This window comes from Vidua macroura, chromosome 18 (assembly GCF_024509145.1).
Source record: "Vidua macroura isolate BioBank_ID:100142 chromosome 18, ASM2450914v1, whole genome shotgun sequence".
Taxonomy (NCBI): domain Eukaryota; kingdom Metazoa; phylum Chordata; class Aves; order Passeriformes; family Viduidae; genus Vidua; species Vidua macroura.
In genome coordinates, this window is record NC_071588.1 from 4,772,127 (window position 1) to 4,799,128 (window position 27,002).

Consider the following 27,002-nt stretch of genomic DNA (forward strand, 5'->3'; position numbering starts at 1 on the left):
CACAGCCCTGAGGCTGCCAGAGCTGCAGGAGCAGTTGGACAATGCTCTCAGGGACAGCCTGGGATTGTTGGGGTGTCTGTGCAGGGCCAGGAGTGGATGGTGATCCTCTGGGTGCCTGCCAGCTCTGAATATTCTCTGATTAACACTGTGCAAAGTGGCTTCTATCCCAAAGGTGGTGTTTCCTCTCTGCTTGGCCTCTCTTGAGCTTTCTTCGCCTGTTCCTGGTGGAATCTTCTCCTTGTGCTCCACCACTGTTCACACAAGGTCCTGATTTCTTCTTCCCACCCAGCAATTCCTCAGTCAATCTGAAACTGTTGCACTCCCGTGGAGTTTTTATCAATGTGTCTTGAAACAGTTAAGCCTCTGAACACCACTGTGAAGTAGGGCAGTGTTAGTTTGCCATGTCTGTAAGGTGGCATAGGAACAGCTTTAATGAACTTTGCCTGCATAGCTGTAAAACCATTATTAATGTTGTTAATAAAGCAGATTCTCTGGGCCTGCCAGTGCTGCTCATTCCCATCTGTGAGATCACTCAGCAGTAACAGCTCAGAACCAGCACCAGTCAGTAAAATCTAAATTACTGGAGCTATCAAGTGTTCTCACTTTCAGCAGTGCATTTAAAGGGATAGAGAGGTCAGAGGTGCAGAGCAGAGGAGCTGGAGAGCTCTGGCTATCAATTACCCCATTTCCAGATGCTTTTACTGCTCCATACAGCATTTCTTCTACAAAAGAATGTGGGCAATACACCTGACAAACCCCTTCCCTGACAGTGCCCTGTCCAGCCAGGGCCTCTGTGACATCCTGCTGTCACCTGTGTCCATGGAGGTTGGATAGGTGGGGTCAAAAACATGCAAACCAGTTTCTTAATGTTTCTAGATACTTCTGCCCGTGATTTTTGTGATTAAAAGAGGAAGAACAGCAGAACCATCTGTATCTGAGCCTCCAGCTCACAGCAGCTTTCTCAGAGTGCCAGAATGAACCAGAGGAAGACTCAGAAATTCCTGCAGGAGAATCAGCTGGGCTCTGTCACTGTTATTTTAGTGGTTTTGCTGCTCTTTACCTAAGTGCTCTGTGTATTTACTAACTGAATACTGCAGGCTTTTTGTTTTGATTTTGACCACAGCACAACAGTTCCTCGATGCTCTGGCTGAACAATTTAGCTCTTCACAGTGGTTCAGATATTGAGCAGAGCTGCTGAGGCAAATACTGGCACCAGGGGCTTGAGAACACCCTCCTGTTGTGGAGTTACTCCATGTCTTCATCAAATGATCCTTTCACCTTGCTGCCACTAAAAACCACACCTGGATCTAGGCCCTACCTGAGGAGCAGAGCTGCAGCTCCCAGTGGAGTTTGTGTGTTCAGTAATTGGGAACAGTGAAGTTCCTAGCTTGGAGCAGGGCAGAAGGAAAAGTGTGTTTCTCAATAATAAAGGGATATGGGCTTGTATTATGTAATTAATTTTAAAATGTTTATAACGGAAAAATACTGGTCAGGAAAATAACAACTTTCACATCCTTGGTAGGGCCTGAATTGTGATGTGGGGAAAGAAAAGAGACAACAAAACCCAATCCACCACCATGAGGTTTTTAAGCTGCTCCTGGTTGTTAGCTTGCTGGTACCTTCTGTGGCCAGTTGCAAAGGGCTGTGAGTTTCTTCTGTTTACAAGTGAAGAAAAAAGAAAACCTCAAGTGCTGTGTATTCCTTGATGGGATTTAGTGAAGGAATTTAATCACATTCTTTGTAATAACTGATTAAAATGAAATGCTTCTATTCTGTGTTTAGTGGTCCTTTTAAAAATGAGAATATTTTTGTGTATTTCTGTTTAGTGTTTTTACTTCTCCATCTTACAGAGGAGCTTTTTCTTGTATAAAACCTACTTTTTTCTTTCACCTTTGATATGTTGAATGCCTTTGATTCTCGACTTCAGTCAGCTGGAATCTGCATGTTAAGGGATGATATGAAAGATAGGTAGTAGATATGATTCAGAGCTAAGTTTTCCCCATTATTTTCTCTAGATGTCTTTAAAAATGATTTTTCACATATTCAGTATTCAGAGCTACTATTTCATGAGGATATTCAGATATCCTGAGGGCTTTGGGTTGGAAAGGACCTTAAAGCTCATCCAGTTCCACCTTCCACTATCCCAGGTTGCTCAGAGCTTCATCCAACCTGGCCTTGGACAATTCCAGGGATGGGGCAGCCACAGCTCTCTGGACAACCTAAATAAAGATAATTGAGTGCTTTCAGTAAGTCTGTATTTTAACTGCTTGAGATGCTCTACCTGTGTCAGGCTCAAGCTTTGGAGGTTTGACACACAATTTGTGAATACTCCTCCATTATGTCCCCAGTGTCAGTGCTGGAGGAGCAGCTCAGCTCTCCTGCTCCTCTCCCTGCAGGAATTCCAGGCATGCACAAGTCTGGTGTTTAGAAAGAGGGCTGACCAAGCTCGAACAATGATTTTCCTGGGTGAAAAGCTATTGGAAAATATGCCTGGAAATAAAAAGTTTTTCTTTGACAACACTTAAAACCTTTTAGCCAAAGCTTATTTTCATATAATGATTTCTAGACGTCATTAAACAAGCTACCTGGCAACTTGCAGCCTAATTTTGAGCTCAGTTTGGTTCTGTTCTAGGGAAATTGTTCTGTGCTCCTCGCCATTGGATGCACGTCCTCATGAAATACAGTTTGTTCTTTTCCCCTGCTTTCTATGCAGGAATGTTTCAGTCTGTTATAATGTATTATTTTTAATGCAAAGGGAATGAACATTAGGCTCAATTAGGAAAGAATAGATTAGGGAAAGAAAAGTAGTGTGATGCTTTCTGGGCTGGAAGGATTTTTGTGGCTTTGGACCTTGCCAGAGCACAATTCCTACACAGTTTTCCCTGGTGATCTTTGTTCTTGGAGAGGGAAATTGGTGGTTCTCTCAGTTCTGGAGCTCTTAGGTGGCCTGAATTACTCTGTGCTGTGGCAGCTCTGTGTGGGCACTGCACAGAACAGGAGTCTGAGCCTGGCCTGGTGTTCTGTGACAATTGCAGGCTGGTGGGAATCGCAGTTTTTATGTGGTTTTTTGAGACTTTGTCCCAGTGTTTGTGTCTACGACCCAGATCTGTTCCTGGTACTGCTGGATCTGAAGGTCGCTGAGGGCTGTTTCAGGAGGCTGAACACACCCACAGCTGGATTTAAACACAGCTGTGCTGTAATGTCACTGTGGTGTGCTGGCTGAGCTTTGCTTTCCTGTGGCATTTCTACATAAGAGACATTTCTGGGGAGGAGATGCCCCAGAATCCCAAAATCATTTGGGTCAGGAAATTCCTCCCAGAACCGCCGAGTCCAACCTGTGCCCAATCGTCACCGTGTCACCATCCCAGAGTGCCACATCCAGGCCTTCCTTGGACACCTCCAAACCCCCCTGGGCAGCTCCTTCCAATGCCTGACCACCCTTTCTGGGAAGAAATTCCTCCTGATGTCCAGCCTGACCCTCCTTTGGCCCACCTTGGTACAGTGTCCTGCCAGGGAGGTGCAGAGAGCAGGATGTGAGCTGTCCCCCCGGCCACGGCTTCTTGCTGTTACCCGAGTTCACCAAGCAAGAAAGATCATGAGGGACATCTCGGAGTGACTGAGATTGGAGATCTTTAAGTGCCCTGAGCAGGGACAGAGCCTGTGCTGCAGACTTGAGCACCATGCCACATTCCCAAAGCTTTTCCTGCCCGGGAGCTGCTGGCCGGAGCGCCGGGAAAGGAGCCCGTGTCTGGTGCAGATGTCACTGCTGCTTTGTTTGTCAGGATTCTGTATTTATACACAGCACGTTTCGGGAGGATTTGGAAACAGCTTGATATTTTTGTTCTCTAATTTGCTATTTTGCCTACTAGAAAGAGGCTACATCAGCGTTTTGGACCACGTTCAGGCCTGCTGTAAATAGATGCAGCTTCCTTTCAATCAGTGACATTGTGAACGCTTGTATCGGGGCTAAACATGGCTATTTTTAGCTCTGCTCTCTCACCTAGTCACTCCTGTTTGCTTTAGTAAGATTTTTTATTTACTCCTGTTAAAAGGTTGTTTGAGTCAGTTGCTCATAAAATTCCAGTTAGGAATCAGATAAGTCATTTTCTCCAAGTATTTTATGATGAAGTTCCTCGTTGTTCTGTTTTATTTTATTTATTATTCCGTGCTCTCAGCTAATTGACAGGGATGAAGAGGTGGTGTTGTGGCTGCAGGTGACCTTTAGACTGCTGGAGGAGGCAGAGGCCAGTGCTGGCCCCTGTGGCTGCTGCCACAGGCAGGAAAATGCCATGGAAGTGGAAAATGAGAAGGTGGCTTTAATGCTGCTGAGTGGCCCTAGTGAGGCCACATCTGGACTGTGGTGTTCTGTTCTGGTCTCCACTGTTCAAGAAAGACAAGGAGCCCCTGGAGAGGGTCCAGTGGAAGCCACAAACATAGTGAGGGGTTTGCAGTGTGTGGCTGGTCACCAGCAGCATTTATGTTCTCTGACTGTGGGAAGGGCTGAATTCTGGAGACAAAAACCAGGGGTGGAGGGATGCCATTGATTAGAGTCAGGATTTCACGCGAAATTCCTGTGCTCATGCTGGAAAAACATAATTATTTGAAATAAATACTGAAGTAAACATTCATGTTCTGTTTTCAAGAGATGGGTTAACTTAGCTCCCCTCTTTGTACCCTCCAAGCTTGTGACAGGGACTTTGTCCAGCTGGGGATGAGCTCTGTGGGTCCCTGGTTATGGGGGAGCTGCCTGACCTGAATCTGCTCTCCCCACCAGCCCATCCCTTCCTGCTCACGAGCCTCTGCTGAACACTGCAAACCTCAAAGGTGGCCTTCATCCCTCCTTGAAAGACATGTTACCTTGATAATTAGAGTCAGTGCAATCATGGCACTTGGCAAATTTGTCTTGGGGTTGGCCATACAAAGCTAAAGGAGAAAATGGTTGGGAGCCCAGAGGAGCTGGGTGCTGCCTCACACTCTGTGTGTGTATTATTGATATCATCCATCACTTTGGTGTTGCCAGAAGAAGCTCTTAAAAAATATTTTTCCTTTCCCTTAACAACCAGTGATCTGGTTGTTGCAGAAATTATATAGTTATAGCAGAAGGAATCTTTAAAGCCAAAGCTGTCAGCATCTTTATTTCATAAATAATTGCTGGTTCTTTTTAGCTGTTACTTAACGCTATCATTTTATTAATTCCTGCTTTCTGTTCCTGGGCTTATTTTTCTGTGTGCTGTTAACTGTGCTTATTGTGCTCCTCGTCAGCTCCCCCTGAACTTCTTAAAACTCCTGTCACTTACTCAGTGCTGCATCTGTCACTTCGTTGTGCCATTATGTGAGAGCTGCAGTTTCTGGCTGATCATTTTTCACTCAATCCAAGAGCAGCAGTAAAGGAGGAGATTTCCTTTGTGCTGCAGGGGAAGTGCAGGGTCTCTTGATAGAATGGGAGGTCGAAACAGAAACAATTCCAGTCTGGGGAACCTTAGGCTCTAATTGGATTTGTCTGAATCGTAGAATCACAGAGTGATTTGGGTAGAAGGGGACCTTAAAGATCATCCAGTCCCATGGGCAGGAGCACTTTCTAATGTCCCAGGTTGCTCCAACCTGGCCTTGGACACATCCAGGGATGGGACAACCACAGCTTCTCTGGGCAACCTGTGCCAGGGCCTCAGGACCCTCACAGGGAATGATTTCTTCCATGTATCTCACCTAAATTTCCCTTTCAGTCTGAAGCCATTCCCCCTTGTACTTTCACTCCAGTTTCTGATGAGAAATCCCTCTTCAGCTTCCTTGTAGCCCCTCCAAATCCTGCAAGGTGCTGTGAGGTCCCTACCCAACCTTTTCTTCCCCAGGCTGAGCAGCCTCAGCTCTGAGTCTGTATATTTTGGGTATATCTGGGTTTTTGCAGTGCAGTGCCAAGGGGCCTCAGGGAGGAGCAGCCCGTGTCCTGTGGCTGCATAAGCCTCTGATTGTTCCCTGTGCCATGGGCTTGGGAACCTCTTCTTTCTCTGCCATAATTAAATTTAAAAAGTTTGGAAAATACTAAGCAGGGCTGGAATGTTTGGCGTGGCCTTGCTGGAAATGTGTGTTGGTATATTTTCACACTCCTCCCACAGTTGTCTTTGTGGTTTATTGTTGTGTTTTTTTGTTGTTTGTGGGTTTTTTTGGGCACCAGCCAGGAACTGGGACCAGGCCAGGGATTTTTCTTTCACTGCATTCAGAGCTGTTTGTGCCACTCTTCAGTCTCTTAATTACCCAATCTTTGGTTCATTGTCCTAGAAAAGTTCAGTCCATTCAGCAGGATTCTGCTCCGTGCTGCTGCTGGTTCCGTCATGTGGGAAATAAGGAGTTTGAATCAGCTCCCAAAATTTCACTTTTTGTCCTCAAAAAGCCAGGCTGACAAGGAGAGGTGGAAGTGCACAGTCTGGCTGAGGAGATGGGGGACTTTGGGTGAGTTTGGAGCTGATGGGGACATTTGTGACACAGATGGTTGTGTGAAATTCCAGGGTAGCAGGTGCCAGCTCAGAGGCAGGGAAAGACAGAGCTTCCATGGGATGAGGCTTGTGACAGTGCATTAAAATGCTCCTAATGGAAGATTCTCATCTGCAGCCTGCCGGGGTCATGCTCTAAATTACTTGCAAAGGAACTGTAAAGACCCTGATGTAATTTATTGAGCAATAAAACCCATTAGAGGTAACATGAACCGGTAATTCCGAAATGGCAGTGCAGAAGAGGTTGTGCTTCATCAGTGAAATGTAGGTAAATCTCTTGGAAAAAAAAAAAAAAACAACAAAAAAACCCAAAACGTGAATAGTGTCTAGTTTTTACTGGGGGGAAAAAAAAGAAGCAAATGTGGTCTGCGAAGAGGAACAGGATATTTTGGTGCATTATGGAAATGCCTCATAAAATCCTCAGCAGGTGGAAGCAGTAATGGGCTTAATACACCTGTGGGAAGTGAGGCAGGCTTGGGATCCTTTTGTGCTGGTAATGAAGAGCTGGAATCAGAATCCTAAACCTTGGCAATTGGGGATGCTCACACAGGTTTATGCAGCTCGTGGTGGAACTCGGGTGGTTTCATGAGCCTTTTTACAAGTCATCAGCGTAATGAAACAAGTTTTTCTGATGTTTCTGTTTTTCTTTCCAGGATTTTTGCTCTTTAAAGACTATTGCATGAATGAGATCGATGAAGCTGTCCCTCAGCTGAAGTTCTATGAGGAGGTAAGTGCTGGTGATGGAGGCTTGGGGCTGTGCAGGGAGTGAGGCTGAGGGAGGCTGTCCTGCTCCTGCTCCATCAGGGAATGCTGAGAGGGAAGGACAGGGAGGTGTGAAGCAGTGTGGGCTGGTAGAAAAGGATCTGGAACTTGGTGTTGGGGTGACACTGAAACCCTTCAGGTCCTTCCCAGCAGTTCACCTGTAGGAAAGGCAACAGTGGGGGATTGTGGAGGGATGTGGGGTGGGAGCTGCTCAGATGGTTCAGGAGCCGAGTGGCAGAGGGGACACGAGAGGTGGCTTCAGATGGATGAGTTGTGTCCCTTGTCAGGAGATCCCCAGTGAAGGAGCTGGCAGGCACTGTGCAGGGCACATCCCAAAGGATCACTAATTCCAAGGAATGCCCTGGCCTTCCCCAGCTTCTGCTGCTGCAGGGTCTGAGCTCCATGGCTCCATTCATTCATTCATTCCCTGTTACATTTGTGACACTGAATAAACCCCCAGTGAATCCTGTCCCAGGTGCTGATTTCAGGGCAGACATGCCCATGCCTGCTGCTCAGGGTTAATTAGAGCTGGGACAGCCTCGGCTGCTTCACTCATGAGCTGAAAATTTAACTCTTTTTTCTTGCTATCAGCACGAGCAGCTGATATCAATTTGGAGATCAGTCCTCAGCAAGACTCCATTCCCCCACTCAGATCAGATATCAGATACCTGCTGTCAATAAAGAATCTTTTTCTATCATTTCCATCTCTTTATACACTTCAGATATCACTGTCACAAGTAATCCAAAAAGGCCTGTTGTACTAGATTATTTAGCAAGATATTTTTGGCTGCCTCTTTATCTCTGAAACAATTCAAAATTGTATTTTTAGGTTATTAGCAAAATGTTGCCTCAAAAAAATTTCAGTGCTTTGTCATGTACTTCTGGAAAAATCCCATTAAAGATATTTAAAGAGAGGTTCATTGTGTTTTCCTCTGTGACATACCGGATCCAGGAGCTTTTCCTTTTTTTTATATATTTGATTTACTTGCTGCATTTATTACACATAGAATAATCTGAGTACATTGCTACATTAAAAATTGCTTGATGTAGAAGAGCTCTGTACTCCAGGGATTTCATATCACTGCAGCTGGAGTCACGATCAGGCATTTAACAGGATGAGTGATTCATCCCGATCGGTTTCAGAAGGAAAAGAAAAGAAATTAAAAAGAAAAAGGGGGGAAAATGGGAAAAAAATTTAAAAAGAGCTTCTAAATACTTGAAAACAAATGATCCCAGTTTTTGAGGAGATCCTTGTGATCTCTGGGGGGCTCTGTTGAAACCCCTCAACTCTGTCTGGGGAGTTGGGTCCTTCAACAACCAAACATTGAGGGATAGGAGGTTGTGCTCAAATAAGACAATCAGATATCCATCAGGCTTCCTCCTGTACTGCTAATTATTTTGTGTCATTGCATTAATTGAAAGTGTTTCTTGGGCAAAGACGTTTTGAGTCATTTTAATTATAAATTGGTATCAAGGGGGAAGCAGCACAGATGGCACATCGGGGTGGGACTGGTGCCTTATCATGTCAGCAAACAAGAGGAGTACAGCTAGAAAGATACTGAGTTTAATTAATGTTCCACCTCCAGAGGTAGGCTGGTTCCAGTTTGTCTCTTGATAATTGGACTTGATGATCTTGGAGGTTTTTTCCCAACCTAAGCAATCCTGGGATTCTGTGGCACAGAGCAGATCAGCTCATTGCTGATCTGGATCCCAGGGCTTCACTGGCTGATCCTGGCAGGGTCCAGGAACTCAGAGCTGAGTCTTTCCCCTTGCATGTTTTTTTTTTTTTTACATTTTGTCACTTTTGAAAGAACTCTTTCCCTAAATATGCTCCAGAGGACCCTTGGACTCAGTGAAGTTTTTGTTCTGGATCTGGTTGTGAGGTTTTGTTCTGTAAATGAACTGTCTGGGATTGCTGCTGTTTCACCTGGAACACACTGATCTCCTACAGCACACCTGAGGAAACTTGATGTATTTTGTAAAACTGTCTTTTAGCCAACTTTAGGGTTCAAATCCACAGTGTAGCTGAACTATGTGAACATTTTGAAATGTGCTTTATATGCTTTCTTGGACATCTGTACCAGACGTGCTGTGATCAGGGAATTTTTGGGTTGGAAGAGCCCTCTCAGCCCATCAACTCCCACTGTTCACTCAGCACTGCCAAGGCCACCACTGTGCATGTCCCCAAGTGCCACATCCTGTTAAATCCCTGCAGGGATGGAGACTCCACCAGTGCCCTGGGCAGCTGTGCCGGGGCTGGAAAATTCCAATATTAAAGAGAAATCCCAGCTGTCACTGTCACTGTGCTGTCACAGGTGAATTTTCATCAATAAAGAAAACGATAAAATAAAACTTCAGCCAAAATCCCGTTTTTGACCCAATGAGTGAGAAATCACTCGGAAATGTGTGGTGTGTGCTTGTGCTGCAGATCAAGGAGTACGAGAAGCTGGACTCGGAGGAGGAGCGGCTGTCGCGGAGCCGGCAGATCTACGACACCTACATCATGAAGGAGCTGCTCTCCTGTTCCCACGTGGGTATCCTGCCCTTTTCCCCCTCCCTGGCAGCAGGAACATCTGCTGTTCCATCCCCAGGATGCTCTAGATTTCCCTTTGAAATCCAAGATCAGGGTTTGGCCAAATTCAGAATGTTGCTTTTTTTTTTTTTTTTTTTTTTTTTTTTAGGTGTAAAATGTTGGTGGCGTGCTGCAATTTTCATTAAACTTAGTGGCACACTAAAGAAATATCAGGAGATTTTTCTGGTTTATGTTTCTTTAGACTAAATATCTGTTTCCAAAAGGATGGAATAAATGCAGGGTGTGTGTATAGAGATGTAGCTAAAGTCACTGGAAAGACACATTTCCTCTAGGTGAAGTTTGGGCCCATTGATCTGTTCTTAACAGTTTCATGTGCTCTCACCTGAAAGAAGGATTTGCAGGGTGTTATATCCTGCTTTGGGTGGAGGGTTTAAGCTTTTCTTTTTTTCTTTCTTCCCCCAAAATGCATTATTTTATTAGTAAGAAGTTTGTGTCTGCTTCTGGCTCTGGAGCTGTGCCTGTAAATGGGATTTTTCATGGATTTGTTAAAGGAGGATCATCACCCCCTTTGATTTTTACCTTCCTCCTCCTCATCTTCCCCTCTCCTGCCTTTTTGCTTCAGAATAATCCTGTTACTGGATGATTCTGCACGTTTCACACAATATTCACTGTAATATACCTGTGGGAGGCCCTATTGATTCCCCTTGGGGTCGGGGTTTCCGTGTGGGGAAAAGAACAGCAATGCTCTGACCTGAAATGAAACTCCTGACAGTTCCAACTGTTTGAAATCTTCCTTTTTCTCTTCCAAAAGCCTTTCTCAAAACAAGCTGTAGATCATGTACAAACACATTTAGCCAAGAAACAAGTGCCAGCCAGCCTTTTCCAGGTGAGCTTTCACAGTCTGAACATTCAGCTTCTCTGACAGAAAGTGACTTTTTAGATACTGTTTAAAGAGACAGAATAAATGGGACTGGTACATTTTCTGTGCTGTAAGTGGAATTGAAATGCTTTTCCAAGTCAAAATTACAATTTATTCTTCTTATCTGTAATATTTTGAAGCACATTTAGAAAAGCAAACTATACCTTGGTGTGTGAACAGAAGAGTTTTTATGGTTGTGTAATTTTAAGCCATTAAATGACTTAGAGTAAATCACTTTCCATCAAGAAGATGCTCATCCTGTCAGGATGAACTGAGCTGCAGCAGTGGAGAAATAGTCTTATCTATCACGGGGGTGTTTGTAAGCTTAAGTGTCTTTTAGCTAAATCTGATGTATTTTTATATGCTGAAAAAATGTGGAGGTTGCCCTTGCCTGATGTCTGTTGTGCTCCTGAGCTGTTCTGGCTGTTGCCATGAGCTGGAAATTGGTGATTGCAGTGCTGGGGGATGTCTCAGCACTGACTGGGGGGAGGTTGGGCCATGACACACCCAGGGGAGGGATTTCCCTGGAAAAAGTCACCTGTAATTCAAGGTGCTGATCTCTCAGCAAGGACAGAGAGGAGAGAAGCACCACAGAGATGAGGGAGCAGCTCTGGGAAGTTTGGATTCCACAGGGGTGACAATTTATTGGTTAAATACATTTGAAAGAAGAACTTTTTGCCCCCACACCCCTTAAGGTTTTCTAGCTCATGAAAATATTTTGTGTTTGACTTCAGGGCACCTGCTCAGATTCCAAAAGCCAAATAAAGCTGAAATGCTTCGTTGAGGCTTCTTTAGGACAATCCAGAAGCTGTGTGGGGCCAATGAGAGTTCTGTGGATTGAATGGGATTGGAAAAAGCCATTTATTGTCTGCTTAAATACTAATTGTGTTTCCTCACCCTTTTTAGCCATATATAGAAGAAATTTGTGATAGCCTCCGAGGAAAAATATTTCAAAAATTTATGGAAAGGTATGGACATGAAATATTACCTGAATTATCTGCCTAAAGTAGTGGGAAGCCAGGTCCTTTCAGTACTGCTGTAAATAAGGCTAAAAATGTGTATTAATGCACGATTAATCAAGTGGGGTTTATCAGCAAGCTTTGTAAATAGCCAGCTTTGTGGGATATCCTGATCAGTGTCAGGATGTCTGAGTGGAGCAGCTGGAGAGCTCAGGGCTTTCTCAGTCAGGGCACAGAGAGGTTGGAGTTTGGGCTGAGAAAAGGCAGTTTTGGGGATATTCCAGATATAATAAAGGTGTAATAAAGAATTGAAGGCCCAAGTCTGGCTCAGCAGAGCAGCCCTTTCCTGCTCCTGTGTCTGGCTCTGCAAAGCTCAACTGCCACCCAGCAACACCCAAATCCATTTTCTAAACTGGTTTGGTGCTATTCTGTGATAATTATAAAAATGCCTCTGTAAAGCTGTTATTTCTTACTTTGAAAATAAATACTTAATTATTCATGTAGGAATAAGCAACTATTTTATTATTTTTCTCCCCAAAGCATGTGGTATTGCTGATGCCTTCCCTGTTTTAAGATAAAATGAGTTTAAAATGTTCCTTGGGGTATAGGGAGGTTCATGAACATAAATTGAGCTGCCTGTGTTTTTTTATAATTATCTTTCTCTTGATGTAATTTAAATGTTTGTTAGTTCCAAACAGAGTTGTTTAAAAATTGAAAACCATCTTTGAATGATTGAAAACCGTGCAAGAGAGCTGTGGGGACACACTGAGCACTTCCAGGGATAAGGTTATCTGCTCTCTTTCTCTCCCAAGGATGTAGAACATGGAGTGTGCTCTGCCTAGGAATTGTTTTTCTTGGTGGGGGTAAGATTACAGTTGGTGAAAGGAAGGCTGTCATTTATTAAATACCACCCCACGCCCTAGCTCAGACTAGATTTTAAATATCAGAGTCTTGACATTTCCTGTAATACTCTACACAATAGTCTCAGACAACTTTTAAACTTTTTTTTTTTTTTTTCTTTTGCAGTGACAAGTTTACTAGATTTTGTCAATGGAAAAATGTAGAGCTAAATATTCATGTAAGTACTTACAAGTATATTTATCTTGTCAGAGGCTGATACAGGAAAGAGAATGTTCAGTTTTGAATCCTGCTCTGCAAAGGCCTCATTAAGGAGGGTGGTGGATGTCACTGCTCTGCTATTCTTAGGCACAGCCCTGATGATTCCTGTCTGGACGTCCCCTCTGCTTTCCTCAGCTAATAGAATTTTGATTTTTTTTAATGGCTGAAAGAGCTGAAGTGCCAGAATTGCTGCTCTTTATCAGCCCCAATCCCTGTCCACCTCCTTTTCCCACTCCAGTCCATAATCCTAGCACCCTCTGAGCCCCTTCTTTGGCCTCAGCTTTTGTCCCTCTGCACTTCTGTGTGACAACTTGGGCTGCAAAAATAGCCCTGAGTGAGACTGGCAGATTTTGGGAACAACAGCCTCATTCCCCTTGGTGCTACTTCACACTGTAGTGCTGGAAATAGTACATGGAAATATCAACAATAAGGGGCTCCTTTTCCAACACAGTAAATGCTGTTGAATTACAGCTGAGGATCTCAACACATTCATGGATCATTAAGATGTTTTCACAGTAAGTTTTTTAATGCTGGGAAAATGAGGGTTTTGTTTTGTTGTTTCTGTTTCCATTTGCAGCTGACCATGAATGATTTTAGTGTACATAGAATAATAGGAAGAGGGGGATTTGGTGAAGTCTACGGCTGCAGAAAAGCAGACACTGGAAAAATGTGAGTATCACACACTCTGTGGCAGAGGTGATTGTAAACTCTGGGCTAGGGAGAAAATCCTTCCAGTCATTTCTTAGGAAATCACTGGAAAGCAGCATGAAATTGCTGTAAAGTTCTTTGTGATGGAGTTTTATCCCCAGGATTCTGATTCCTGGTTCACTGCAGGCTCAGTTTGCTCTTGGATCCTGTTCCATGCTGTGCAGGGGCTCAGTCTCACACAGCTCCTGGGCACATGGAAATGTCCTGTCAAAACCAGTGGAAAATGCACAAGTGTTAAAATCAGATGTGTGCTCCAATAGTTCCCTGGATAAGAGGCTGCCAGGGCAGGGGGATGTTCCTGTGGAACCCATGGTGGCTGCTCAGGTGTCACCTGCTCCAGGTGGAGCTGCAGGAAGCTGTTCCCAGATCTGGGCAGTCAGGGCTGTGCCAGAGCCCACTCCCAGTGTGCTGCTCCCAGTTTGGGGAGTTGCATCAGTGCCTGCCCCATGTGTGGTGAAAGCAGTGATCCCTGCTGCCTTTTGGAAGGGCATATCCATCACTGCTGGACTTGTGCTTGCCAGAGCTCTCTGTGGGAGCTCCAGGGTCAGCCCTGGGTGGTTTTTATTCTTTTTGTGTTCTTACCATTCACACACTTCCCCTGATCCTCAGATTTCCATTTCTAGGCATCATTGTCCCATTGTGTTCTGATGTGAACATCTGGGCATGGATTTAACCAGTTGTTCTCAATATCAATCCATTTCTTTATTTACACCCCAGCCTTTCATCTTGCTTTTCTCCTAACAATTTTAGTCCACAGCCCATCCTTAAACATTTCCCTTCCAAGTGAGCAGGGCATGTGTGAAGTGCCCTGTGTCTGGCTCCTCTAGCATTTATGTGTGCCTGACATCCTTGATAATAATAAACTTCTGACTCTTAACAAGTGGAAGACATCTTAATGTTGCTATTATTATATTCAGTATTTCTGCAGTGACTTCAAGTATTTATATTAATACTCTTACTAACAACGTTGGCTTTATTCTTGCTTTGGTACTTTCTGTCCATGTACAGTTCATTCATTTGTCCATGTACAAAAATAAACATTTTATTTAGCTTGAGGCACGCTCAGCAAGCAGTTCTCAGAGTCCCAGCCATCTCCATGTCTGAGTAGGGCCCTGGCAGGAGGTGGATAAACCCTTGGGAAGTGAGAAGGACAGGAAAAGTGAAGCAAAGGACAGGTTTTATTAGATATAAATAGAGCAAAGGGAAGCGAAATGTGGGAAAACCAACCTTCTTTTTCAAATTTGAAGCAAAACTTAAGATGAGGTTCAGCTTCTGGGTAGAGGTTTGGTTTAGTTCTTTCTTGATCCAAACCTGTGTGCCCATCCCTAACCCAGCTCTAACCCTCTAGATGCTGCACTCAGAGCCTGCAGGGAGCTTGGGAAGGCTCCCCTCCCTCCCAGGGAGCACCAGCAGTGACCACTGGGCACCCCCACACCTGAGGCTTCTGCACGGAGCTCTAGAGAGGGGCCACAACCAGGATGCAGCACTCCAGGGAGAGGGACAGCAGGACAGTGACAGGCCTGATTTGGGACAGCTTCCCAGAGCAGCTGTCCCATCCCTGGAAGTGTCCAAGGCCAGCTTGGATGGGGCTTGGAGCAGCCTGGCATAGTGGAAGTGTCCCTGCCCATGAATTTAAGGTCTCTTCCCACCCAAACCATTCTGTGATTTCCATCAGCCTTGAACATCCCCAGTGATCAGGGCAGGGTCAGGGGTTATTTTTACTCACCCTTCACAGACTCCTCAGCAGGAACACATGAATATATTCCCAGTCTGGAAACTTAAAATTCACCCTCACTCCCCCGCTCCCAACACATTGATGTCAGGAATGACGTGGCTGTTTTTGGGAGCTGGAGCCAAGGTGAGGCTCTGGGCATTGAAGCACTGCTGTAATTTGGGGAGTTCCTAAAAATCCAGAAGTGCCCATGTCTAGGGGTCTTCTGTGGAGGAACACACGTGTCCTTCTCACTGATGTCTATTAATGAACTCACCCAACATCTTGGAAAAATACCCAGCCTGGATCATATCCTCCTGTGGTTGGTGGTTGTTAGGGTAACATCCTTTGTGAGCAAAATTTTATTAATTTGTGTAGCACAGATGGTAGAAGACTAAAAAAGCTTTCTTGTGTGTATCTGACTTTTTCTGAGTAGAAAGAAAATTAGGGAAAAATATATATATATATAAAACTCAGCGTGTGTTCAAGATATTGCTTTCCTGGTAGAGTTGAAACTGTTGGAATTAAATGGTACCATAACAGAGTTTCTGTTATTTAATTCCTAAGGCAGATCCTTGCTTGTAGGTATGAGAAAATGAATATATGTTGTGTAATTCCTATCTCACTCTGATGGTTTGGACATGGAATTATTTGTTAAAGCACATTTCTCTGTCAGGAGGCTTCTGCTGGAAATGTGTTAATTCTGGGAGATTTTGGAGGTTTTGTGTTTAGCCTGAAATGATGTTTTTAGTCCTGGGTTTAAGTCTTTCAGGAGCTTGCTTACAGGATCCTATAAATGTGCATGGCCTGACTGCCAGTGAATAGTCCTGACAGAGGAGAATTTTGGTGCTTTTTCTGAATGGCTATTTTTTTTTTTCAGGTATGCAATGAAATGTTTAGATAAGAAGAGAATCAAGATGAAGCAAGGAGAAACATTAGCCTTAAATGAAAGAATTATGCTGTCTCTTGTCAGTACAGGAGTAAGTATCACTAGGTTATTCTTTCTTTCTGCCATATAATATAAAAGCTGTTACATATAATGCATATTCCATCAATTCCGTTGTGTGACATGCAAAAATTAACCCCCACTGGAGCCTCCCCCTGATTCTTGCAATGTGTCTGAAATGAGAAGGGAAAACCAAACTTGCTTGATCAGTTTGGGTCCTACAGAATGAGCATCTTTGCTGCAGAGGCTTGAGGGGGTGCCCATTTCTGAGGTAATTCATCCTCCCACCCTCCTGACGTTTTAGATATCCTTTTTTAAAGTATTTCTGTTTGAAACTTTTCCAAAACATTATTCTGTCTTGTAAAAAGGTTCCTCTTTTTTTTTTTTTTTGTATAGTTAGATAGTGGGATCTAAAGTGCTCCTGCAGACAAAACTCCAGAAACTTCCCTTTCCTGTTACTCTGATACCAAATTTTTCCCTTCTTGTTTTCCATGTGCTCTAGCGGGGTCAAGGTGTACCAAGCCATCTGTTCTATTTATAAATTGGATTAAAATTCGATTAATTAAGATCTAAAGTTGAAACCATCACTGGTGTGTGCAAAAAGCCAGCACCTGCCTGGTGTTGGCTCCCCAGCCCTGAGGGTCACTGGGTGCTGGCTGGGGTGTGTTGGGCTCAGAGAAATTCCAGGCAGGATTGGAGGTGGCTCTGCCCTCGTTGCAGTGACACCCTGGTTGCCATGGCTACGGGTGATGCTGGCAGGAAGGTTCACTTCCCTCACCTTGTGGTGAATTAACCACTCAGTGTGGGAGCACAGCCCCCGTTGCCAGCAGGCACGGGAGGGATGAGGATGAGGATGAGGATGAGGAGGAATTGTGTGTGGTTTTGTACAAGAGCTGTGCAAAGAGCAGGATTCCCTGCATGGCAAACAGTGGCCTTTGTTCTGAGACACCAGGGCTGTGTCCCCAGAGATCAGGGGAGCTTCTCTGTGGGACAGACCTTGAAGATCCTCAAATCCAGGCATTATCCCCACACTGCCATGGCCACCGCTGAGCCAAGGAGAGCTCAGAGCCCCTTCCAGTGCCTAAAGGGGCTCCAGGAGAGCTGGAGAGGAGCTTGGGACAAGGGGGATTGGCTTCCCACTGCCAGAAAGCAGGGTTAGATGGGATTTAGGAAGGAATTATTCCCTGTGAGGGTGGTGGTGCCCTGGCACAGGGGGTCCAGAGCAGCTGTGCCTGCTCCTGGATCCTTGGAAATGCCCAAGGCCAGGTTGGACAGGGCTTGGAGCCACCTGGGATAGTGGAAGGTGTCCCTGCCTTGCAGGGGTACAAGTGGATGAACTTGAAGGGCCCCTCCAACCCAAACCATTCTGGGATCTGTGATTTATCCCTCCAGCCTTTTTAATCAAGTTACCTGTTTTCACCAGAGATAAGTTGTGGTTTGTCCACGTGTGTCAGGATTCCTGAAAACCAGTGGGGAGTAGGTCTGTAGCAAGGACTAGACAAGAAATCGAGGCAAATGAGTAATAATTGTCCCATTAACTTTAATTTGTGATTCTGTGGCTCCAGCACTGAATGTGAATTTACATGTCTAGAGATTCCAAGAGAAAATCGTTCAGGAGCTGCTGGTGGAGGCAGTTTTCTCACAGGCCATCACACAGTGAGGCTTTAAGCAGGGGCAGCAGCAGGAGGAACCTTTTGCTTCTTTTGTTAAGGATTATCAGCTGATTAGAGTGACATTTCTTTCAGATTCCCAGAAATCTGAAGGACTTCAAGAGAGGTTTGTACAAAGTGCTGCTCATTCAGGTCAGGTACACCTGGGCAGGAGAGGCTGGAGCACTTGGAATATGCAGGATGAGATGGGTTTGAAGGTGGTGGAATAAGAGAATTCCTTCAATCCCTGAGCAGAAGCTGGGAGGCTGCAGTGGCTCGTGGTGTGCCCAGGGACAGTTCTGCACTGCCTGGAGCAGAATGGAGCTGGGAAATCCATCACAGTACAGTTAGTCATTTAACTGGGAATCCAGATGTCTCTGCAAAATGCATAATAACAGCTGTGCAGATGACACAGCTGGTTGTCTAATCAGTTCTGTTAATCCACCTCAAGCTCTGGCATTCCCCAGCACTCCTGGAGCAGGGAGCTCCCATGCTGGAGTCGGTCGTGGTGACAGCAGCTTTGCATGGCCACGTATCCAGGGGGTTCAGGAGTACAACAGGCAGCTCTGCAGAGCATCTGGAGCCTCTTGGATGGGCCTGGTGGCACCAAACTGGGCTCTGCAGGGCTCAGTCTCCGTTGGTGCCTTTGCTGTGTCACTGTGGTGTAACGGGGACAAACTGTCACTGGGCTTTGGGTTTCCTCTTCTGCAAGACACAGGCCCCATCTTCCCCTCCCACAGAGCCTCCGTCAGGAAAGACATTGTGAAATCCTTGGAAGGTCACAGAGTAGGGAAAAGATTTTACTTTCTGTTAAAAGAAAGATATATTTCATTTCTGTAGTAGCCAATATTTGCCTGATTTCTGTTCAAAAGCTGGAACATGGAAATCACCAAGGCAGTGATGGACCCTGTGAAACCAGCCAGTCCCAAAGTGCTTGTGGAAGGAAGTGGTTATTCCATGAATCTTTTCCTGAGGGTAGGAGGGGATCATTCCATCTGTCTGTGCAGGCCTGTGGCTCCTCTCTGTTGTGGCTCCCAGTTTTTTCTTTCTAAAAAAAAAACTCAGCAGTTCAGCTGCCTTACCCAGATCTTCTTGAGATGATTTTACTGATGGCTGGATTCAAGATTTCCTCCAAGGGATGATAAATATAATCCCAGAATATCCTCAGTTGGAGGGTCCTGCCCAGGACACCCCAGGAGATCAATAATCTGTTTTTTTGGAGCAGAACAGGTACTTGGCTGGTTTTCACGTGTTTCAAGCACTGACACATCTTTGGGTGACATGTCAGGACAGAGCTGCCCTCCAGCTAAACTGGGACACAGCTGCTGTGTGCTCTGAACACCTTTGTCCCCTATTTGCTGTCACTCTGTACCCCAAAGCCAAGTGCTTGGCTTTCAGGGAAGAGTCAAAACCAAAGGTTTCCTCCTAGAGCATTTTTTAGTGTGCTAATGTCTTTAAAATATCACATTTCTACTTTTTTTAAATGGTTACTCTAATTTTTTTTTTCCTTCCACATGATTTATTGCCACAAATTTGACTTCAGCAGTTCTTTGGACTCAGTCCAGGATTGTTTGGATGTAAGGAACTATTTCCAAACTGATCTTAATTCACACATTAATGTCATAATGTTGCTTATTTTCATCAGAGCAGAAAGTTGACTACAATGAAGAATTGCTCTCCTGGGAAATTGGTTTTATTGCTTTACATGTTGTTTAAAAAATAACTGTAGGGTGTTTTTTTTTATTATTTTCATGCTGTAGAATACTCTTTTGCTGTGATTTTTGTGTCAGGAAAATACTGCAGTACAGTTTTTCTCTCTGTTAAGCAGGGAGAGGGTAGTGATGAAATTAGGAATGCTTGCACAGAAATGAGTTATGCATCACATTTACACTTCCAGATAACTTCTATTTTTAAAATCCATAAAAATATAAGCAAGCTATGTTCTGGTGTAGAAAAACATTTTTATTTGTCCATGTGTGGTGTTTAAATTCTACCACTAAATCCTTCTGGGTAATTAGATTGCTCTGAAATTTTAGGAGCCCTGCTTGGGGACACTTCTGAATTATCCAGTCGATGCAGGAAATTAAGTTAATAATTCTGCTAAAGCTGCAGAAGTTGTGAAGTGGCAGCTACAATAATCCCCAACACAGAGTTCATAACCAGAGGTGATATCTTGTGTTAGACACCACATCAGGCTCCATATTTTTAGGGCCATTTAGGAATTTGGCTTTTTTCCCTGGATGTTGTGCAGGTGTTTCACACCCATCCCTTCCATTTGGGGGGAGCAAAACATAAAGTGCTGTTGGGTTGGAGAGGGGCAGGATGTACCCACGCACTGTGGGGATCCCTGAAATATAATTTATAGGTACAAACACATATAAAAAAAATATATAAAGATATTTTTTAAATTATAAAGATTGATAAATTTGTAAAGATTTAGAAATATAAAGAAACCTTTATGTTTGAACCTCGTGGAAGGATGAAGGGGCTCTGAAGTGTCCCTGTCCCTCCCTTTCCTCTCTCCGGGGCCGGCCCCGCGCTGCCCAAGGCCACCGTGTTTTGCTGTTTCTAAATTGGGAAGGGAGCAAGTTCCTGTCAGAGATTCCCAGAGCTTTCCCTGGTCCATCCTGCAGCTCCAGGCACGTTGTTGGAGTCACAGGAGGCTCTGCTTCCTGCGGGGTGTCCTGGGCTCCTCTGCCTTTGGGATCAGGTGTGGGATGGGGCAGCCCAGCCTGGCGTGGCCTGGAGCACAGCCATTCCCAAAGGGATCACTGCAGACCCCCCAAAGAGCCCTGGTTTTGTTCCACAGCCTCCCATCGAGGTGTCCCTGCCCATGGCAGGGGGTTGGGATGAGATGAGCTTTAAGGTCCCTCCCATCCCAAAGCATTCCATGGTTCCATCCCATATGGCTTTGGAGAAGAAGGTGATGAGGTGACAGCCACCCCCTGGTCGTTAGCCAAGGGCCTCCTGGCTTGTGTCAGCAATAGTGTGGCCAGCAGGAGCAAAGCAGGTCCATTCTTCATGGAAAGGATTCTCCAGCCCTGGCACAGCTGCCCAGGGCAGTGGTGGAGTCACATCCCAGGATTTAACAGAGGTGTGGACGTGGCACTTGGGGACATGGGTTAGTGGTGGCCTTGGCTGAATCCCTCAATCTCAGAGAGGTTTTCCAACCTCAGCAATTCCATAATTATGAATTAGCCCTTGTGTCCTGCACAGGCCTGGTGCAGAGGAAGGTCTGCCAGCTGCTGCCATGGGGTTTTGAATGTGTGTCCTGGAGGTACCAGCACACGAGCAGACCTTGGGAACAAAGATGTGGTTTTCCAATGGATTTTTTTATGGCTGCTTGTCTTAAACATGGGGTGAATTGAGGTTCAGGTGCATCAGGAGGTGAGGTGAAACCCATCCCTGCCCTGGCTGCTCTGCTCTGACCTCCTAAACCTGCTCCCACCACCCTTGTGTTGTGAGTTTGCAGGATCTGGATGTTGCTGTAGCTGCTTCCTGAACATTGTAATGCTCCAGAATCCCAATTCCTGCCTGGTGTGTTCACGTTCCTTCAATCCTCTGCTGGAACTGCTGCTGGAGGGCCAAACACCTTCACTGTCACCTGGGCAGGGCCCTCACAGGGTTATCGAGTGTAGCTGCATTTCAGGAGTGAGGAGAGAACTTGGGAATACTGGCAAATAGCAGAGGAAAAATATCAGATGTATTTTTAGCTTCCCTAAATCACACTTTGCTTTTTGCTTGGGGTGAACCTCTTTTCTCTTCCCTTGCAGGACTGTCCTTTTATAGTCTGTATGACCTATGCCTTCCACACCCCTGACAAGCTCTGCTTCATTCTGGACCTCATGAATGGTAAGCAAGGCTTGTTCAGATGATGGTGATGATGATGATGATGTTACAGAGATGTTGGCAGGAGGATTGCTGAGATGGTTGGTCCCTCAAGCCTGGGCTGCTCTATGAGCTGATTTATTCTGCTCTCCACAAGCCAATGTGTGGTACAGCCTTTGCTTATGTGGAAATCCTCTGCTGGATTAGTCACTGAATGCAAATGTTTATGAAATAAATGCATTTTAAAATGGAGTTTCAGACTGGTCCAATCTCTGTATGAACTTTCTCAGCTAGTTTGTCACCACACAGATTTGCAGAGGGTGGGGCTGTGTGCTCTTCAGGTAATAAGAACCTACAAAAGCTGTGCTGTTCCCCCACAGTGTCACCCCCTCTGCCTGCAGGGTAAGATTTTACTGTTCACTTAATTATTACATCTCAAATCTCATTTCAGGAGGAGATTTGCACTACCACCTCTCCCAGCATGGAGTGTTTTCTGAAAAAGAGATGAGGTTTTATGCTACTGAAATCATCCTGGGGCTAGAGCACATGCACAATCGCTTCGTGGTGTACAGAGACCTGAAGGTAATGGTTGGTGGGTGCCTGCATCCACACAGGCCCTCAGATAAGTGCCATGGATTTCCTTTCCTGAAACCTTTCCTTGGCAGGATTACTGCTTTATCTGCTTGGTTTTTGCAATGAGTTTTCAAAGTCGTTCTAATCCGTGCCATTATCCAGTTTAACCAGCCTGGGAGAGGCTTGCTGGGGGTCACAGTAAATCCTGTGAAGTGTTACTTATCTCCCTGATGGGAGCAATTTAGAGGATATACTGTATTTCTGGGAGCCCTGAAAGAGGCCTTTGTGTGTGTGTGATGGGGGACAACAGCAGGAGAGGTGCTGGGGGGTTTCACTGGCACTTGGGAAATCAAGGACAGGTCCCAGAGAAGAGTCCCTGGACCAAGTGACAGCACAAGGGGATGAAAGTCTGCCCAGAGACTGAGAATAAAAGGTGTAAGAGCCACACACAGTCCCTGCTGTGAAGAAACCAAAAGCAACTTGAGGCCAGAATGGATTGTTCATTTATCACCTGCTTTGTGTTCAAACCTTGCCTGGTTATTCCCTTCTGTTATTCAGCATTTCAGAACCTGTGGAGTTGATGGTAGTGCTCTGTGAGAACGTGGATTTTTATCTAGGAGGTGCCTGATACATAAATGTTAAATAAGAGAAGGCAATTACCAATTACCAGGGAGTATTGATGTTTGAGTTGCTGTGCTGTGAGAGTTTGCAGTTGTCAGCTGGGGAATACCAAGCACTCACCTCCCTCTGTTGGTTTCCAGCCTGCAAATATCCTGCTGGATGAACATGGGCACGTGAGGATATCAGACCTTGGGCTGGCTTGTGACTTTTCCAAAAAGAAGCCACATGCCAGTGTGTAAGTATTATGTCTGGGAGCTCTGCTGCACATACATGTAGTGCTAAATCCATCCTAAATTTGTCTTTATAACTTAACTTTGCCTGAAGGGGAGGAATGACACTTGTGTGGCCCAGGCTCGCTGAGCTGGAGGCTCTAATGAGGTTTTTTGGGCTCCTCTCCCTGTTTTCCTGCACAGTTGTAGCAGCTGATGTGTAGGCATGGCTGGGAGATGACACATTATTTCAGGATGATTCACTGCTCAGAGAAGAACCTGACTGAGTTAAAGTACCAGATTGCTTTAATTGTCCCAACCTCGTAATTAAATATTCCCAAACTGACTAAAATCCTGGATTTATTGTGTCTTTATCTTTCTGGATCTTCATGGAACTGGAGGCAAATTATGTTCCTTTCTGCCTCTCACCATCAGGATTTAACTAGGATCTGAATTCCTGGAGTTGGGTGTGGATTCACATCTTACCTGGCACATTTCATTCTTAGGTCCTCAATTGCCCTGATTTAGTCTCGGAATTTATGCAAAAAGGGAAACTCCAGCCTGTCACACCTTAAGAGATTTGCAATTCAGTAGCTTCTTGAAAAAAGTCCACATGTTTTGGGTATATCAAGGGTAAAAGTAATACCTGGTGGCTGCTTCTAGTGGTGCCCAGGGGTGAGTTCAAGAGTGTCCTGTGCTCACACAGGTGACACACGAAACCCATTGGAAGCAGAATAAAATGGTTAAAATGAATTCTGTCCAACCTAGGCTATCTTATTGAGAGAATACTGGTTTTTAATGATTTTTTCCCCCAATGTTGGATGTAATGAATGTTTTGTGCTGTTGTGCTCTGCAGAGGAACCCACGGGTACATGGCCCCCGAGGTGCTGCAGAAGGGCACAGCCTACGACAGCAGCGCCGACTGGTTCTCCCTGGGCTGCATGCTCTTCAAGCTGCTGAGGGGGTGAGTGGGGCTCCTGCCTTGCCTTTGGGAGCTTGGGGGCCTCTGGGGGTGTCCCTTGGAATAGCAGGACGTTGTGTGTCACAGATTCTCAGAAGTGATCCCTCAGTTCCACGTCCCCGTGTGACAAAACCAGGCTTTTTCTTCCAAACCAAACCAAACCAAACCAAACCAAACCAAACCAAACCAAACCAAACCAAACCAAACCAAACCAAACCCTGCATGCTGTAGTAGCTACAGGTGTGGGACATGATGAAGGCAGATCCTCTGTCTGCTCTTGGAAGTGCTGCAGACAGCAGTTTACTCCTCTCTGGCAGTGTTTCAAATGCTGAGATGTTGCTCCTTGCAGTGCTCTAAGCAGCCCTGTTAAATCGTGGCCTTTGTGTTGAGACCTGGTGTTGTGAAGGAGCTCTTGGCTGCCCTGGTCCCTTTTTGGCTGCTACTCAGCCTTCCCTCCTGCAGGGTTTGGGCCAGGTACAAGGTGTGTATCCTTCCATTTGCTGAATCTGGTCTGTTACCTTATCAGTGTCCAAAGGTACACAGTAATTACAGCTTTGTCAGCAATTATCTCCTAATTGAACTAACATGTCTGGGATAGATTAATGCCATGGGATTTATCTGTGTACTTGCACTGATGAGCAAGTGCTTGTTGAAAATGGCATCCTCACAGTTAATGGCAAACCAGAAGAACTCTGAGGCTTTCCACAATGCTTCTCTGTAAAGATGGATCATTAGGTCATCCTGTGTCCTCACACATAATTAATTATAAGCTTTTATCTCCATGCAGACACTGTACAAAGGAAGGTCAGTGTGTGACTTGTGAATTGAACTCCAGAGCTGTATCAATTTAACATTAATTGTGCACAAAGCAGATTATGTAAAGGTGCCAATAAAGAAAGAAGTGGTGTTTAAATTGCCAGTCTTTGGGCTGTGATTGTACCTGGCAGAGATGTTCAGGGTGGTATCAGTGCTCAGCCAGAAGCCAGAGCATTATTCATGGTGAACTCTCATTCCTCATCTGTTGTGAAGGCAATTAAACACATCCCAAAACAAGGGCTGGGCACATGGTGCCGTTTCTTGGTATTTGGTAGATTTAGTCTGGCACAGAATCTGCCCATAAGTCGCCAGTGAATCATTTTCTTCCCTGATCTACTCAGAGCCTTCTTGTCAGAGTACATGAGGCTGTGTGGGAACCATTTACCTGTCATGCTAAAAAGAGAAAAATTGAAGTCCTGGTCCATCCATTGCATTCATCAATCAGAACATTTCTGAGAATAAAAGGAAAATAACTTGGGAGTAGCAGGTCTCCAGTTGAAACATGCTGGTACACTCTGCCATGTGGTAAGCCAGAATGCTTTAGAATAGCTAATTAATGGAATTGATAAGTGAGTAACATTTTGATTGTGAAAAACATAATCCCCTCAAGGTTTTAAAGAAAAGAAGCTGGGAATATATCCTAAATCTAATCAAAATATCTCTTACTACAATACTGCTTCTTTCTTTCACAAAGGACTGTGTGATAAATCTCTAATGGGTCACAGTCTTCCATAGCTCAGAGGAAAATTCAAATTCAGCCAGAATTATAAAGCAGGAAAGGGATGAAGCTGATAATTTATAAGATACCATCAGATCTCTTCCCAGTGGCTGATGCTGTGGGATCTGTGATCTCTTATCTCCTTACTCTCCATGATGGGGAATGGTGAGTTCAGTGGGTCATGCTCACCTTCCCTATAGAAATCCTTGGATTTAAATCCCTGTGGGTGATGGCTGCTTGGGGGTTTCCTTGTTAGCTGAAAACTGTTCAGGTTTTTGGGAGATAGATGTAATTGCTGAGGCATTTGAAGCACATCTTTAAGTCCAGATCACTGTTTAAGAATTACCCAAGTTTCTACTCACCTTCCTATGGATCAGATTGCTCTGCAGGACAGGAGTGAGGAGGAGGAAGGATGGGACTGACAGGATGCTCCACTCTTTCCTGGCATTGCCACAGCTGGAATACCCTGATATGCTGAGGCTTTACATTTCTTTATTAGCATTCTTTTTCTTCTTTCCACAGGCACAGCCCTTTCAGGCAGCACAAAACCAAAGATAAGCACGAGATCGACCGGATGACGCTCACCGTGGTAAGGCCTGGCCTCAGTGACATCCCCATGTTCCCTGAGCTCCCATTTCCCCTAAAACTGGAACTGCACCCCCTGCTCTCCCAGAGAGCTCTATCTGCACGTGGCAGAGCTCCATCAGAGGCAAGAAAGCAGAACACACCACTTCCATCATGGAATATCTCTTTCCTTTCTCCACAGAACGTGGAGCTCCCGGATTCCTTTTCTCCCGAGCTGAAGTCCCTTCTGGAAGGGCTCCTGCAGCGGGATGTGAGCAAGAGGCTTGGATGCCAAGGAAGAAGGTAGGTGTTGTCTTCTCCTTGGACCTCTGCCTTGAAAAATTTCCACTTCTCTGTCAATGAGTGAATTCATTTCAAGTAAAAATCTGCTTCCTGTTGTGAGGATTTTAATTTTGGAAAGAGAACATGACAAAGTGCTGCTGCATGGAATTACATTTCAGATTCCTTCATTTTGGATATGTTTTTTGGACAATTTCTGTCCTTGAAGCCTTTCCCTGAGTTCCCTGCAGTCATGCTTGCATTGGGTGGTGTTCCTACTTCTCATCCCTTGGTTGTTTTTCTGGTTTTGCTTGATCTGTTTTGGCATGAAATCATATGACTTGACTCAGACATACTGATAGGGAAAATTTATTGTTTATATTGTATCTGTAATGATAGGAACATATTACAAAAAAAAAAAAAAAAAACAAACCCACAACCAAAACCAAAAAATGATCCCAAAAGCACCAAGCAAAAGCTGCGAGTATTGCTGGTGTCACTTGATTATTCTGAGGAAAAGAGCTAAAGAGCTTTTGTTCTGTTTCTTGACCACAAAACAGTCCTTGCTCCTGCCAGGTTCACCGTACTTGTAGCTGTTCATGAAAATGTTATCTCCTGCTTAAAAAACCAGTGTGAGAC

The 27,002-nt window shown here is 44.9% G+C and overlaps 1 protein-coding gene across 2 annotated transcripts in view; it reads left to right on the top strand.

Annotated features, from left to right (window-relative positions):
- GRK3 (G protein-coupled receptor kinase 3) overlaps positions 1–27,002 on the top strand; it is a 58,579-nt gene that overhangs the window by 20,881 nt on the left and 10,696 nt on the right. For both annotated transcript variants that reach the window (XM_053993582.1, XM_053993583.1), the window contains exons 3-15: positions 7,142–7,215; positions 9,679–9,780; positions 10,595–10,669; positions 11,609–11,670; positions 12,688–12,739; positions 13,358–13,449; positions 16,080–16,179; positions 21,568–21,646; positions 22,074–22,204; positions 22,957–23,051; positions 23,882–23,989; positions 26,043–26,109; positions 26,287–26,387. In XM_053993582.1, coding sequence (XP_053849557.1) covers positions 7,142–7,215; positions 9,679–9,780; positions 10,595–10,669; positions 11,609–11,670; positions 12,688–12,739; positions 13,358–13,449; positions 16,080–16,179; positions 21,568–21,646; positions 22,074–22,204; positions 22,957–23,051; positions 23,882–23,989; positions 26,043–26,109; positions 26,287–26,387 — 1,138 coding nt within the window. The remainder of the gene's footprint in view (positions 1–7,141; positions 7,216–9,678; positions 9,781–10,594; positions 10,670–11,608; positions 11,671–12,687; positions 12,740–13,357; positions 13,450–16,079; positions 16,180–21,567; positions 21,647–22,073; positions 22,205–22,956; positions 23,052–23,881; positions 23,990–26,042; positions 26,110–26,286; positions 26,388–27,002) is intronic.